This window comes from Carcharodon carcharias, chromosome 10, assembly GCF_017639515.1.
Source record: "Carcharodon carcharias isolate sCarCar2 chromosome 10, sCarCar2.pri, whole genome shotgun sequence".
In the NCBI taxonomy this organism is placed as follows: domain Eukaryota; kingdom Metazoa; phylum Chordata; class Chondrichthyes; order Lamniformes; family Lamnidae; genus Carcharodon; species Carcharodon carcharias.
The window spans coordinates 142071020-142086561 of record NC_054476.1 but is presented as its reverse complement, the minus strand read 5'-3'; the positions used below and the strand labels follow the sequence as shown (position 1 = coordinate 142086561).

Sequence of the window (15542 nt, the reverse complement as noted above, 5' to 3'; positions counted from 1 at the left end):
GAGAAGGTGGTAGTGAGCTGCCTTCTTGAACCGCTGTAGTCCATGTGGTGTAGGTACACCCATAGTGTTGTTAGGGAGGGAGTTCCAGGATTTTGACCCAGCGACAGTGAAGGAACGGTGATATATTTCCAAGTCAGGACAGTGAGTGACTTGGAGGGGAACTTCCAGGTGGTGGTGCTCCCATGTATCTGCTGCCCTTGTACTTCTAGATGGTAGCGGTCATGAGTTTGGAAGGTGCTATCTAAGGATCCTTGGTGAATTCCTGCAGTGCATCTTGTAGATGGTACACACTGCTGGTACTGTGCGTTGGTGGTGGAGGGAGTGAATGTTTATGGATGGGGTGCCAATCAAGTGGGCTGCTTTGTCTTGAATAGTGTCAAACTTCTTGAGTGTTGTGGGAGCCGCACTCAATCCAGGCAAGGGAAGAGTATTCCATCACACTCTTGACTTGTGCCTTGTAGATGGCGGACAGCCTTGGGGGAGCCAGGAGGCGCATTACTTGCCACAGAAATCCCAGCCTCTGAGCTGCTCTTGTAGCCACGGTATTTATACGGCTAGTCCAGTTCAGTTTCTGGTCAATGATAGCCTCCAAGATGTTGATAGCAGGGGAACTCAGCGATAATAATCCCATTGAATGTCAAGGAATAACTTTGCAGGGCAATGGGGAAAGAGCAAGTGGGACTAGTGGGATAACTCTTTCAAGAGCCAGCACAGGCACAATGGACAGAAAGGCTTCCTTTCTGTATTATATAATTCCACATACACTTGGCATAACGTTGGAGGATAAGGCCGAGACTGGGAACAGGATCCATGTGGAATTACAGTACAAAACCTGTACCTTGCCACTCAGTCTCACGCTACACTGAGTGAGCAGCCTTTCCTCCCCTGGTTCGCCTGTTGAGCCATTGTAGCCTGAAGTCTTTTGGCTGAATATGGAAACACATGTCGAAAATGCTGCACGCTACAGTATTTAGCAAATCACTAAGCACAGGAGCTAGGTAATGATCAAAGCATTAGCAGTTTGTAAACAACACAGAGAACAACCCCATTAAAGGCTGTGCATTTTATGTGCTTATTTCACCTTGAAAGAAATATGCCATACTTAAATCAGTGTTACACAAAATGTAGAAACACTGGCCCTTCTTTGTTCGATTCAATCCCAGAAGAAAAGAACATGCCACAGGTACAGACATTAACACTTGCCTCTAGCAGCTTCCTTTAACTGTTCGATGCAGCGTTCCACTAGCAAGCCAAATATGCCCAGTCCCAAAGCCGTGGCATGCTCCTGAGTTACTGATCGGCAGTTCTCTGAACCAGAATCTAATAAATCAGAGGAGAAAAAGAGCAAGCATTAGGTTTACCTTCAGAAAGGCCCAAATAGCAAGAGACCGACTTTACTAAACAAGCTCCTTTGTCAAAGGCTTGCAAAAATTTCACCTTCACCAGGGTGGTTTGTTTTTAAAATATTTTTCTGTGCTATTATCTGACCACAACTAGTGACATGTTAACACAGCTTTCCTCACCAACAAATTACTAGTTACATATCATTTAGGGCTTGAAGCATTATTTTATATAAAATCAAATTTTTCAAAAAACCTGAACTGCAATATTTCCAGGTCTGATGAAAGTGTCTGGGTGAAATGTTAACCTGTTTGTTCTCCTTTACATGCTCAAGGACCCCCAAACTGTAGTGGTGATGTTGGGAATAGCATTAAACAGGAAATTAGAGAGTCATGCAATAAAGGAACATCTGTAATGATGGGTGACTTCAATCTGCATATAGATTGGGCAAATCAAACAATACCGTAGAGGAGGAATTCCTGGAGTGCATACAGGATGCTTTTCTGGACCAATAAGTTGAGGAACCAACTAGAGAACAGGCCATCCTAGACTGGGTATTGTGTAATGAGAAAGGAATAATTGGCAATCTCGTTGTCCGAGGCCCAAAATATGACAGAATTCTTCTTCAAGATGATGTAGTTGATTCTGAGACTAGGGTCCTGAATCTTAATGAGGTATGAGGCACGAGTTGGCTATGATGGATTGGCAAATGTTACTTAAAGGGATGATGGTGGATAGGCAATGGCAAACATTCAAAGAGCACATGGGTGAACCGCAACAGTTGTTTATTCCTGTCTAGTGCAAAAGTAAAACAGGAAAGTTGGCCAAACCATGGCTTACGAGGGAAATTAGAGATAGTATTAGATCCAAGGAAGAGGCATACATATTGGCTAAGATAAAGAATAGACCAGAGGATTGGGAGCAGTTTAGAATTCAGCAAAGGAGGACCAAGGGATTGATTAAGAAGGGGAAAATAGAGTACGAGAGTAAGCTTACAGGGAACATAAAAACTGACTGTAAAAGTTTCTATAAGTAGGTGAAGAGAAAAAGATTGGTGAAGACAAATGTAGGTCCCTTACAGTCAGAAACAGGGGAATTTATAATGCGGAACAAAGAAATGGCTGACCAACTAAATACATACTTTGGTTCTGTCTTCACAAAGGAGGACACAAATAACATACCAGAAATGTTGGGGAACACAGGATTTAGTGAGAGGGAGGAACTGAAAGAAAACAATATTAGTAGGGAAATGGTGCTGGAGAAATTGATAGCACTGAAGGTCGATAAATCCCCAGGGCCTGATAATCTACATCCCAGAGTACTTAAGGAAGTGGCCCTAGAAATAATGGATGCATTGGTGGTCATCTTCCAAGATTCTATAGACTCTGGAACAGTTCCTACCGATTGGAGGGTAGCTAATGTAATCTCACTATTTAAAAAGAGAGGTAGAGAGGAAACCGGGAATTATAGACCAGTCAGCCTGACGTCGGTAGTGGGGAAAATTCTGGAGTCCATTATAAACGATTTAATAGCTGAGCACTTGGAAAACAGTGACAGAGTCGGACAGAGTCAGCTTGGATTTATGAAAGGGAAATCATTCTTGACAAACCTACTGGAATTTTTCGAGGATGTAACTAGTAAAGTTGATGAGGGGGAGCCAGTGGATGTGGTTTATTTAGACTTTCAGAAGGCTTTTGACAAAGTCCCACATAAGAGATTAGCTTGTAAAATTAAAGCACATGGGATTGGGGGTAGTGTATTGAGATGGATAGAAAACTGGTTGGCAGACAGGAAACAATGAGTAGGAATAAACGGGTCTTTTTGCGAATGGCAGGCAATAACTAGTGGGGTACTGCAGGGATCGGTGCTGGTCCCCAGCTATTCACAATATATATTAATGATGGAACTAAATGTAATATCTCCAAATTTGCAGATGACACAAAGCTGCATGGGAGGATGAGCTGCGAAGAGGATGGGGAGATGCTTCAGTGTGATTTGGACAAGCTGAGTGGGCAAATACATGGCAGCTGCAGTATAATCTGGATAAATGTGAGGTTATCCATTTTGGTAACAAAAACAGGAAGGCAGATTATTATCTGAATGGCTAGAAATTGAGAGAGGAGAATGTGCAACAAGACCTGGGTGTCCTCATACACCAGTCTATGAAGGTAAGCATGAAGGCAGTAAAAGCGGCAAATGGTATGTTGGCCTTCATAGTGAGAGGGATTCGAGTACAGGAGCAGGGATGTCTTGCTGCAATTACACAGGGCCTTGGTGAGACCACACTTGGAATATTGTGTGCAGTTTTGGTCTCCTTATCTGAGGGAGGTTGTTCTTGCTATGGAGGGAGTGCAGCAAAGGTTTACCAGACTGATTCCTTGGATGGTGGGACTGACATATGAGGAGAGATTGAGTCGGTTAGGATTATATTTGCTGGAGTTCAGAAGAATGAGGGGGGATCTCATAGAAACCTATAAATTTCTAACAGGACTAGACAGGATAGATGCAGGAAGGATGTTCCCAAAGGTAGGGGAGTCCAGAACCAGGGGTTACAGCCTGAGAATACAGGGTAGACCATTTAGGACTGAGAGGAGGAGAAATGTCTTCACCCAGAGTGGTGAGCCTGTGGAATTCGCTGCCACTAAGTAATTGAGGCCAAAAAATTGTATGTTTTCAAAAAGGAGTTAGATATAGCTCTTGGGGCTAAAGGGATCAAAGGATATGGGGAGAAAGTGGGAGCAGGCTATTGAGTTGGATGGTCAGCCATGATCATGATGAATGGCGGAGCAGGCTTGAAGGGCCGAATGGCCTACTCCTGCTCCTATTTTCTATGTTTCTATGTGCGCATTTCCATCATTTTCTGTTTTTATTTGAGAGAGATTAAGATTGCAGGTATTATAAAGCAGAATATGAACAGCTTTTATAAATATAGTCTTAATGAACCTCTGGAATCTTAGCCAGGTTTCTGACAGTGCTACAGGGGGTTGGTCCATTAGGTCAGAATGATGGGTGCTTTTGAAGTTAGTCAGAAATTAGTTCAAATTAGAGTGCAACGATAATCTGCAGAATGGCCCCGGGTTTTGTTCCCGAGTTCCAATGTTGCCCAATGCTTTTCCCTTTTGGGCCAGGTTAGACAGCAGATTCCATAAGTAGATTGAATTTCAAGAACCAAAAGCTAATGCTTGCTTAATAACAAGAGCAGTGATTGATGCCATGAGGCATGTTATAGCTGACCATTTTCAAATGAACCAACTAAAAACAAACCATGTGAGTTGAGAATATTAACATTTCTTACATACATTTTCAGATATAGATTCCTCTTATGACTTAACATTTTGGAAGGTTTCCGCCTCATCTCCCAGGCTGTCGTGAAGTTCATCTCCTTCAGCCACAGCCCCCTCCTAATTCAACATTCTCAGACACTGCCAATGGCTCCCTGTTTCTCCAGCTTTCAGGAAGCCGTTATTACCTCTTGCCTCAAAAAAACTTCCCTTAATCCTGCTGCTCTCCCCACTTACCACCCTATCTTTGACCTCCCCTTGGTCTCTAAGCTCTTGGAATGTTGCCACCCAGCTCGACACAGTTCCCTCTTTCATTACTCCATCTTTGAATTCCTTCAATGTGTTTCCTGCCCATAGAATAGAAGCTGCCCTTGTTAGTTGCAATAGCATCACTTCTGACTGTGAACATAATGCACAACGTTTCTTGCCCTGTTTGACCTCAGTGACATTTGATTCAGTCACATCATTCCAGCCTCCTCCACCATATCTCCTCTGTGGCCGACCCACATGGCACTGCCTTAGCAGGGTTCCACTCCTCCCTCTCCCAGTGTCGTCAACTCTAATGTCCTTTAGGGAAGGAAATCTGCCATCCTTACCTGGTCTGGCCTACATATGACTCCAGATCCACAGCAATGTGGCTGACTATTAACTGCCCTCTGAAATGGCCTAGCAAGCCACTCAGTTCAAGGATAATTGGGGATGGGCAACAAATGTTGGTCTTGTCAACGATGCTCACATCCCACGAAAGAATAATAAAAAAATACAATAATGTCTGTTTGTTCCACCTCCATTTATGCACATTGAGTATGTTCTACATACTGAGCTTGACATCATGCTGTTTGATACTGCTATGGATCTGGGTAGGTTAGGCTGACAAATTGTGGATGTCAAATGTAGAGCAATGTAATAATAGAAAAGAGAATTAAACACTGCAAACACAAGAGGAACCATAGGAGAGCACAGTAGAGTAATGGTGGACAGATTGTTGAAGTCGTAAGCACTGTGTGGATTAACAGTTAAAAAAAAGGATACATGGTTACAGGGATAGAATATGATCAGAAGATAAAAACAAGCTGGTACGAGGACAGTGCACTTCTGGCTAGGCTACTGTGCCACATTTGGACATTTAGGTTTTGGAGGGAATACAGAGGAACACAACTAAACTGATACCAACAATGAGGCATCTGAGCTACAAGGAGAGGCTTAGGAAGTTGGAAATGTTTACAGGGTGAAAAAAGCATCTTAAGCAAGAACTCATTGTGATCTGGGTGCACAGAGGGTGAACAAGCAGCTGGCCACAATTAAACTGTCTCTCAGTGGTGTTAACAGGCAGACCCTGTACTTCACCATAACACTTTGGAGGGTGGTGAAGAAGGGCCATGAGTCTAACTGGCCACCCATCTCCAAGAAATCCAGCATCTAGAAAGTTAAAAATGAGGATTTCTGGATTGCAGGTATGAACATGATTCCACTAACCCTACACCGGCAGTGAGACAGGGAGGGGCTGCTTTTCCAGTTCCCATACCAAACTGACACACAGGTGGACCCCACAGAAACAAAACTGAATAGATCTCTATTTTTTTCATCAATCATTACGCAGGGTGCCAGATTCAACAGCACTGTGCACCATAAGTACTACTGAGGGAACATTAAAACCTGCAGGGCAAGTACAGAACAGTTTATCACAAAATGAACTCAAACTGCATTTCCATTCAGAATGGTAACAGAAACTTTCACTAAGTCAATGAGGCTCAGTTGTTGTGGGTGAGCTGATGGAAGAACTGGATCCTTGATGCACAAACACCCCATACTTATCACATCGGAAGCCAAGTGAGGCAGATAAATGAGTTGCCTTCCGTGCAGGGCACTTTGCAGCCAAAGCTCACAATCTCACGTCTCAAATGAGCCAGCAGACATGCTGTCACAATGGCTGAAGGTGGCTGTGTCCACCTGGTGTTGGAGTTGACATGAGATAGGTAAGGGACACATGTCTTTATAGGGTTTCAACTGCAGACTAGATATTGCAACATTCTCGTTAATAGTAAAACTGTGAATTATGCAAATCACAAAGAACCAGAACTGCAACATTTGACAAGGACTGTGGTCCAGAATATCACACTAGCGATGAAGCATTACAACCATTGAACATTCATTTTAAGATACTGCAGTGACCTGACATAGTACAGGAAAGCACAACATTCCAAAGTGGGACTGTCAGTCTGCCACCACTGATGATTGAATTTCACCACAGCACAGTGCTTTGTGTGTAAGCAAAAAAGCTAAATAACTCCGAAGCTTGCAACCTGAACTTCATCACAATTTACTTCCTCCAAAAGGAACACTCCTTCCAGAAAGCAGAAAGAAGGCAGAGACATTCTTGGCAGAGTTATCATGTTGTAGATGGCAGGATACTATCAGACAAATTTCAAAGCTAGTGGCATGGGAAGTGAGGACAGAAAAATACACTGTCATCACTGAGAGGCAAGGAAGAAGGGATGAAGGGGTGAGGCTGGAGGGTGAGGGACAAGGGAGGTGAGGGAAGGAAGGAGAGGGGAGGGAGGGAAGGAGAGGAAAACAGGGGGCACGGAAAGGAGAGGGGAGGGAGAGAAGGGGAGGAGAGAGGTACAGGGGGAGGTGGAAGTTATGGGGTGAGTGGGGGGTGTGGGAGAATGAGAAGGAGAGGAGGTGGGGGAAGGGGGTTGGTCCAGGTATCACTACAGACATGCTGGGGGGTCCACAATAGCAGAGGGGGATGGTAAAGGTAGGACAGAGACTCTAGTGGGAAAGAGGAGATGGAGAGACTGGCAGGGAACAGTGGAATCTACAGGAACCAGGGTGAGAAGGAGTGCCATCAAGATAGCAGTAAGAGCCTGGACACTAATCATAAGATATCTTTTGGAACACCCATTACCTGAGTTGGGCAGGGTGGAATGCAGGAAGGAGATGAACCACTTGAAGACAAGGTATAGGTGTAAATTGAAAGGATAGACAACAAATAGTTATTGAAATAACTGAGGTGAGGGCAGGACCCGAGTAGGACAGGAGCACGAGTGGAGCCGGGAGCTGAAGAGAAGTGCGAGAGGAGCCTGGAGTTGAAGAGGAGCACAAAAGGAGCCTGGAGTTGAAGAGCAACACAAGAGGAGCCGGGAGTTGAAGAGAAGCGCGAGAGGAGCCTGGAGTTGAAGAGGAGCATGAGAGGAGCCTGAAGTTGAAGAGGAGCGCGAGAGGAGTCGGGAGTTCAAGAGGAGCACAAGAGGAGCCGGGAGCTGAAGAGAAGCGTGAGAGGAGTCAGGAGTTGAAGAGGAGCCTGAAGTTGAAGAGGAGCATAAGAGGAGCCTGGAGTTCAAGAGAAGCGCGAGAGGATCCCAGAGTTGAAGAGAAGCGCGAGAGGAGCCTGGAGTTGAAGAGGAGCACGAGAGGAGCCTGGAGTTGAAGAGGAGCACGAGAGGAGTCGGGAATTGAAGAGAAGTGTGAGAGGAGTCGGGAGTTGAAGAGGAGTGTGAGAGGAGTCGGGAGTTGAAAAGGAGCTGGGAGAGCAGAGGTGACTGAGGGAGTTTGGTGAGGAGGGAACGAGGTGATCCTTTGAATACTGTGGGTATGGTTGGGTAAGGTTAACTACTTTTATCACTTATAGTTCTTAAGTTCTTATTTTGTGGTTCATTGTTTATAAGGGCTATATTCTGTAATGAGGAGCAGAGAAGAAGAGCCCTAGAGTAATTGATATTATTTAATATTAAGTATCTTCTAAAAGGTTTAATTTAATTTAAATGGGTAAGTCATGGCAGGAGACCCCAAACCTGTGGTGTGCTCCTCCTGCTCCATGTGGGAAGCCGGGAACATTTCCAGTGCCAGCATGTGTGTGGAAAGTGCCTCCAGCTGCAGCTCCTGGAACCCCAGGTTTCGGAGCTGGAGTGGTGGCTGGGGACACTGTGGAGCATCCGCGAGGCGGAGAGCATCTTGGATAGCACATATAGAGAGGTGGTCACACCACAGACTAAGAGTCCACAGGCAGGAAGGGAATGGACGACCACCAGGCAGGGCAAGAGGACTAGGCATTTCGTTGGCCGCAAGCGAGGCTCCAGGATGGTATGTTGCCTCCTTGGTGCTAGGGTCAAGGATGTCTCAGAGCGGCTACAGGACTTTCTGAAGGGGGAGGGTGAACAGCCAGTGGTCGTGGTACATATTGGTACAAACGACATAGGTTTAAAAAAAAGGGATGAGGTCCTAAAAGCGGAATATAGGGAGTTAGGAAGTAGGTAGAAAAGTAGGACCTCAAAGGTAGCGATCTCAGGATTATTACCAGTGCCACGTGCCAGTCAGAATAGAAATCACAGGATATATTGGATGAATACGTGGCTGAAGAGATGGTGTGAGGGGGAGGGTTTCAGATTCCTGGGACATTGGGACCAGTTGTGGGTCAGGTGGGACCAGTACAAACTGGACGGGTTACACCTGGGCAGGACTGGGACTGATGTCCTAGGGGGAATATTTGCTAGAGTGGTTGGGGAGGGTTTAAACTGAAAGGGCAGGGGGATGGGAACCTATGTAAGGAGGGGGAATCAAGGACAAGAACAAAAGACAGAAAGGGGAATAAGAAAAGTAATAGGCAGAGAATCAAGGGCAAGAATCAAATAGGGCCTCAGTGAAAAATAGTGGGAATGGGACAATTAATGTTAAAAAGACAAGCCTTAAGGTTTTGTGCCTTAAAGCAAGGAGCATTCGCAATAAAGTAAATTAACCGTGCAAATAGATGTAAACAAGTACGATATAGTCGGGATTACGGAGACATGGCTGCAGGGTGACCAAGGATGGGAACTGAACATCCAGGGGTATTCAGTATTTAGGGAGGATGGACAAAAAGGAAAAGGTGGTGGAGTTGCATTGCTGGTTAAAGAGGAAATTAACGCAACAGTGAGGAAAGATATTAGTTCTGAAAATGTGGAATCTGTATGGGTAGAGCTAAGAAACACTATGGGTCCTGAATCTTAATAAAGGAAACTACGATGGTATGAGGCGCGAGTTGGCTATGATGGATTGGGAAATGTTACTTAAAGGAATGACGGTGGATAGGCAATGGCAAACATTCAAAGAGCGCATGGGTGAACTGCAACAATTGTTTATTCCTGTCTAGCGCAAACGTAAAACAGGAAAGATGGCCAAACCATGGCTTACGAGGGAAATTGGAGATAGTATTAGATCCAAGGAAGAGGCATACAAATTGGCCAGAAAAAACAAGAGACCTGAGGACTGGGAGCAGTTTAGAATTCAGCAAAGGAGGGCCAAGGGATTGATTAAGAAGGGGAAAATAAAGTACAAGGGTAAGCTTACAGGGAACATAAAAACTGACTGTAAAAGTTTCTATAAGTAGGTGAAGAGAAAAAGATTGGTGAAGACAAATGTAGGTCCCTTACAGTCAGAAACAGGGGAATTTATAATGGGGAACAAAGAAATGGCTGACCAACTAAATACATACTTTGGTTCTGTCTTCACAAAGGAGGACACAAATAACATACCAGAAATGTTGGGGAACCAGGTTTAGTGAGAGGGAGGAACTGAAAGAAATCAATATTAGTAGGGAAATGGTGCTGGAGAAATTGATGGCATTGAAGGTCGATAAATCCCCAGGGCCTGATAATCTACATCCCAGAGTACTTAAGGAAGTGGCCCTAGAAATAGCGGATGCATTGGTGGTCATCTTCCAAGATTCTATAGACTCTGGAACAGTTCCTACAGATTGGAGGGTAGCTAATGTAATCTCAATATTTAAAAAGGGAGGTAGAGAGAAAACAGGGAATTATAGACCAGTCAGCCTGACGTCAGTAGTGGGGAAAATCCTACAGTAGATTATAAAAGATTTAATAGCTGGGCACTTGGAAAACAGTGGCAGAGTCAGACAGAGTCAGCATGGATTTACGAAAGGGAAATCATGTCTGACAAATTTGCTGGAGGTTTTCGACAATGTAACTAGTAGCGTTCATGAGGGGTAGCCAGTGGATGTGGTTAATTTGGACTTTCAAAAGGCTTTCCACAAAGTCCCACATAAGAGATTAGCGTGTAAAATTAAAGCGCATGGGATTGGGGGTAGTGTATTGAGATGGATAGAAAACTGGTGGGCAGACAGGAAACAAAGAGTAGGGATAAACGGGTCTTCTTCCGAAAGGCAGGCAGTGACTAGGTGCTGGGACCCAGCTAGTCACAATACATATTAATGATTTAGATGACAGAACTAAATGTAATATCTCCAAATTTGCAGATGAGACGCTGGGTGGGTGAGCTGTGAGGAGGATGCAGAGATGCTTCTATGTGATTTGGACAAGCTGATTGAGTGGGCAAATACATGGTAGGTGCAGCTAAGCAGACTCAGGCCTGGTTAGTACTTGGATGGGAGACTGCCTGGGAATACCAGGTGCAGTAGGCTTAAAGGGGCTTGGCCTAAATAGCCAAGTGGTTATGGTACTGGGTTTGTAACCCCAAGATCAAGAGTTCAAATCTCACAATGGCAAACTATGAAACAATGTAACTTCATCTGAAACGGATGGAAACGGGTTTGTACTCGAAAGAGTTACATGGTAGGTGCAGTATAATCTGGATAAATGTGAGGTTATCCACTTTGGTAGCAAAAACAGGAAGGCAGATTATCTGAATGGCTAGAAATTGAGAGAGGAGAATGTGCACAAGACCTGGGTGTCCTCATACACCAGTCACTGAAGGTAAGCATGCAGGTGCAGCAGGTGGTAAAGGTGGCAAATGGTATGTTGGCCTTCATAGTGAGAGGGATTCGAGTACAGGAGCAGGGATGTCTTGCTGCAATTACACAGGGCCTTGGTGAGACCACACCTGGAATATTGTGTGCAGTTTTGGTCTCCTTATCTGAGGGAGGTTGTTCTTCCTATGGAGGGAGTGCAGCAAAGGTTTACCAGACTGCTTCCTGGGATGGTGGGACTAATATATGAGGAGAAATTAAGTCGTTTAGGTTTATATTTGCTGGAGTTCAGAAGAAATGAGGGGGGATCTCATAGAAACCTATTAAATTCTGACAGGACTAGACAGGGTAGATGCAGGAAGGATGCTCCCGATGGCAGGGGAGTCCAGAACCAGGGGTCACAGTCTAGGAATACGGGGTAGACCATTTAGGACTGAGATGAGGAGGAATTTCTTCACCCAGAGAGTGGTGAGCCTGTGGAATTCGCTACCACAGAAAGTAGTTGAGGCCAAAACATTGCACGTTTTCAAGAAGGAGTTAGATACAGCTCTTGGAGCTAAAGGAATGAAAGGATATGTGGAGAAAGCAGGAGCAAGCCACCGAGTTGGATGATCAGCCATGATCATAATGGATGGTGGAGCAGGCTCAAAGGGCCGAATTGCCTACTCCTGCTCCTATTTTCCAAATTTCTACATTTCTAGTTCCTATATTGACAACGAGCGAGAGACAGAAAGTGGGTGTGAGTGTGTTGAGGTAAAATAAGAGTCTGCTCAGGATGAGAAAACTTCAGCCTGGCAGAGATGGACATGGCAATAGATAGGGACTTTTCAAGGCACAGTTCAAGGAAGAAGCAGAGGGTCCGGAGATACTCCTGGTAAGGCTGAGGGTAGAGAGGGGGTCTTCAATCCATGGTGCAAAGGTTAGTGGAGCCAGAAATCTGAAGTTGTCAAAGCAGAAGTCGGCATAAGTCTCTGTTGCAGGTTGGTAGCAACAATAAGACAAGCTGGTTCTGTGTGCCAGGCGAAAGCTGGAACTCCTGGGGCTGTCCTGTTTGTACATTTTGGGGTCGAATTAGAAACTGTACATCAAACTTTATAGACAAGGAAGGAAAAATAGAAGGAGCAGGCAGGGATTGGACTTCCCCACCACACCCTCCACCCAGTGCTTTTCAAGGTGAGGAATTTAATGCCGGGGAATGCTACAGTTTGCCAACACTTTGCAGCTCCTCAGTACACATAGCTCAAATAAAGCATGGAATGGGGAGAGTAAATCTACCATTACTCTGAATGAGACACTTTTACTAAAGCACAAAACATTATAATATCTGTGGCATTTTTAATTTCTGTACTGGCCTCATCTATTTGCTGCTTTGCCAATTTACTACTATACTTGGGTCGTTTACGCGCTATGAGCACACCTCCACTAGGATAAGTATGGAAGCTGCCTCAAATTCTTTCACACAGGACCCTAAAACCCTGTGGAGAGTAGTTTTTTATTCCATCAATTTGGGCAAGATTCACATTCAGATCCCAGAACTGTAAGGACATTGGGCTCATTCACTGCACTACCCACTCTCCTGAGAGAAACAGATTTCAAAAACATATATCTCATCTAAAATGCAAAGCCACAATTTTTTTTATTCATTCATGGGGTGTGGGTGTCACCGGATGGGCCAGCATTTATTGCCCATCCCTAACTGCCTCTTGAGAAGGTGGCAGTGAGCTGCCTTCTTGAATTGCTGCAGTTCCTGTGGTGTAGGTATACCCACAATGTTGTTAGGGATTTTGATTTTGACCCAGTGACAGTGAAGGGACAAATTAAACTTGATGCTGTTAAATGGAGTAGTCAATTCAACAGCAGGTAAGCAGTAAAACAGGGTCATCAATCTAAGGCTTACGGGCAGAAATTTCAACATTGCCATAGATTAATTACATACAACTCTGGCCTGGTGCTGACTGGTGAAACAATCCAAAAATCTCACTTTCAACCCTTCTATTTCTAATCAGAAATATTCACATTAAGTTTTACAAAATTATATCTTGAGTGAGGGGAAATGCAAACTGAGACGAGGTGACTTCTGCCAGCAATCTGCATTGGAGGGAGATTCAGAGGAGTCTGATGGAGCAATGGACAATAGTGAGAAGGGGCACAGTGGAAAGAAGAGTTCCAGAAGGGATGACTTCACATTAAAATGACCACTTTGCAGAGCCAGTGTTGGAGACATTGTGGTTATTGAAGAGCGAGAATGAACACCTAGATGTCCCTTTAACAATGGCTACAAATCTGCAATAGTCCATTACCTTGTATCAGCAGGAGGTTGATAAATGTTCCCTCTAACAGTTGTTAACTGTATCACCACTGTCCCCAATGCCTGACACGTGATGCAAGAGGAGCCACTGCAAGAGATTGAATACTGCAGAGTGTAGCACACAACAGAACTAAAACATTAGTGCCTGTTGTTGGGAACATTTTTCACCACATCACTTTTAGGGCTAGCAAGGCACTCTGCAGGCAACATGGATACTATGTTTGAGGTTCTCTGCAAGCCTCAAGAAAAGTTGAATGCGTTTCCTTAACCTTTAACACACTATGTAAAACTATCTTTAAACTACATTATTTGTATGAGGTTAGCAGACAAGTGGTCAAATCAAAGGGATGAATAAAGTTATTGTATGTTCTCACAAACCAGACATTGCCTCTTCAGGAGTGAGACGTACAGTTGGGAAAACATGAAACAAAAGTCAGCAGGCTGACGAGAGGGTCAGGAAACAAAGGCGGAGAGGGCCAACACATGGCAGGATGTTGTGCCTTTCTAATTAGCACTGTATCATTCACCAGTGTGTCTCCTCTCACTGTAAACTAATAACACTATTCAATTGTTCTTCAGCTGGCAGGTCCGACTTCCGCCAATAGGGCATTCTTCAGCAACTGGCCCAAGAATAAAAAAAATACTGTACATTAGACATTCAGGCAGCGGAGGCTGGCAAAATAACTTTAAAAAAATCTCTCCCCAAATAGCAAGCAATGATTGTTAGGAGTGTAATCGTAGCAAGGATTATGCAGACTCTGACAGTTGATCGAGAATTTGTGCTTTCTATAATGTGCATCCAGCAGAAGCAATCTTTTCTTTAATTCATTCATGGATGTGGGTGTCACTGGCTACACCAGCATTTATTGCCCATCCCTAGTTGCCCTTGAGAAGGTGGTGACGAGCCGCCTTCTTGAACTGCTGCAGTCCATGTGGTGTAGGTACACCCACAGTGCTGTTAGGGAGGGAGTTCCAGGATTTTGACAGTGAAGGGACAGCAATATATTTCCAAGCCAGGGTGGTGAATGGCTTGGGGGGAAACTTCCAAGTGGTGGTGTTCCCATGCTGTCCTTGTCCTTCTAGATGGTAGCGGTAGTGGGTTTGGAAGGTGCTGCTACATTTCCAAACATAATGGTTGTGGGTTCAGTCTCACTTCATGTTCCAAAATAGTTCCATGTTCCATCTTTTCAGATGAATTTAAGCAGGGTCAATGCACAGGGATTTTAAAATAGAGCTATGACAGCTAGGGTTCCCTTTGTGTGGAGAGCCTGTGGGAGAGTACTGGGTGAGGGCAGACATGAGCTAAATGCCTAAGATAGCTGCAGCCATTAAAAGAGGTGTCATACCAGGCAAATATTCCAACAAGCTTTGTTTCATGTCCCGACTAGTAAACTCACCGGTTTCTGCTTCCCATTCTCCTGGATGGTAACAGTGGTGAAAGACAACCCCAACTGTAACTCCAAAGGTTGGTCAGCTCAATGTTTTTACAAACAAGGTGCATTTTTCTGCCTTGGCCTGCATTCATTTCACTTGCATCTGTCCTATGCCTGATATCAGTTAGCACACTTACAGTCAAATATGAGGTGCACCCAATGTTAACATTGCATTACTGAGAGTACCATATAAAGGGGTAAAATATAGTAAACGTTACAGAAAAAATCAAATCTCCAGCAATGCAAAGGATGAATGAGAACAGGTTCAAGCTGGCAAATTTAGGATGATGTCAGGAAGATCTTTTGCACATGCAGGATGATCAATCCTTGGAATGGACTCCTGGTAGGATAGTGGGGACAATCGTTTGACAGCGGGATGCTGCTTTGGTACTCAAGGACAGAGGAATAGTAAGAACTTTACGATTGGTAAGTGAGGAAGGGTCATGTGATCTTCCTCAACCATATGTGATCATAGT

The 15542-nt window shown here is 44.4% G+C and overlaps 1 protein-coding gene across 5 annotated transcripts in view; it reads right to left on the bottom strand.

Moving 5' to 3' along the window:
- Nucleotides 1–15542, bottom strand: part of smg6 (SMG6 nonsense mediated mRNA decay factor) — a 417242-nt gene that overhangs the window by 242914 nt on the left and 158786 nt on the right. For 4 of the 5 annotated variants that reach the window (XM_041197159.1, XM_041197156.1, XM_041197158.1 and 1 more), the window contains one exon: nt 1204–1320. In XM_041197159.1, the coding sequence (XP_041053093.1) occupies nt 1204–1320 (117 nt within the window). Of the gene's footprint in view, nt 1–1203; nt 1321–15542 lie in introns of those variants that run through there. The other variant, XM_041197161.1, reaches the window with a different exon arrangement.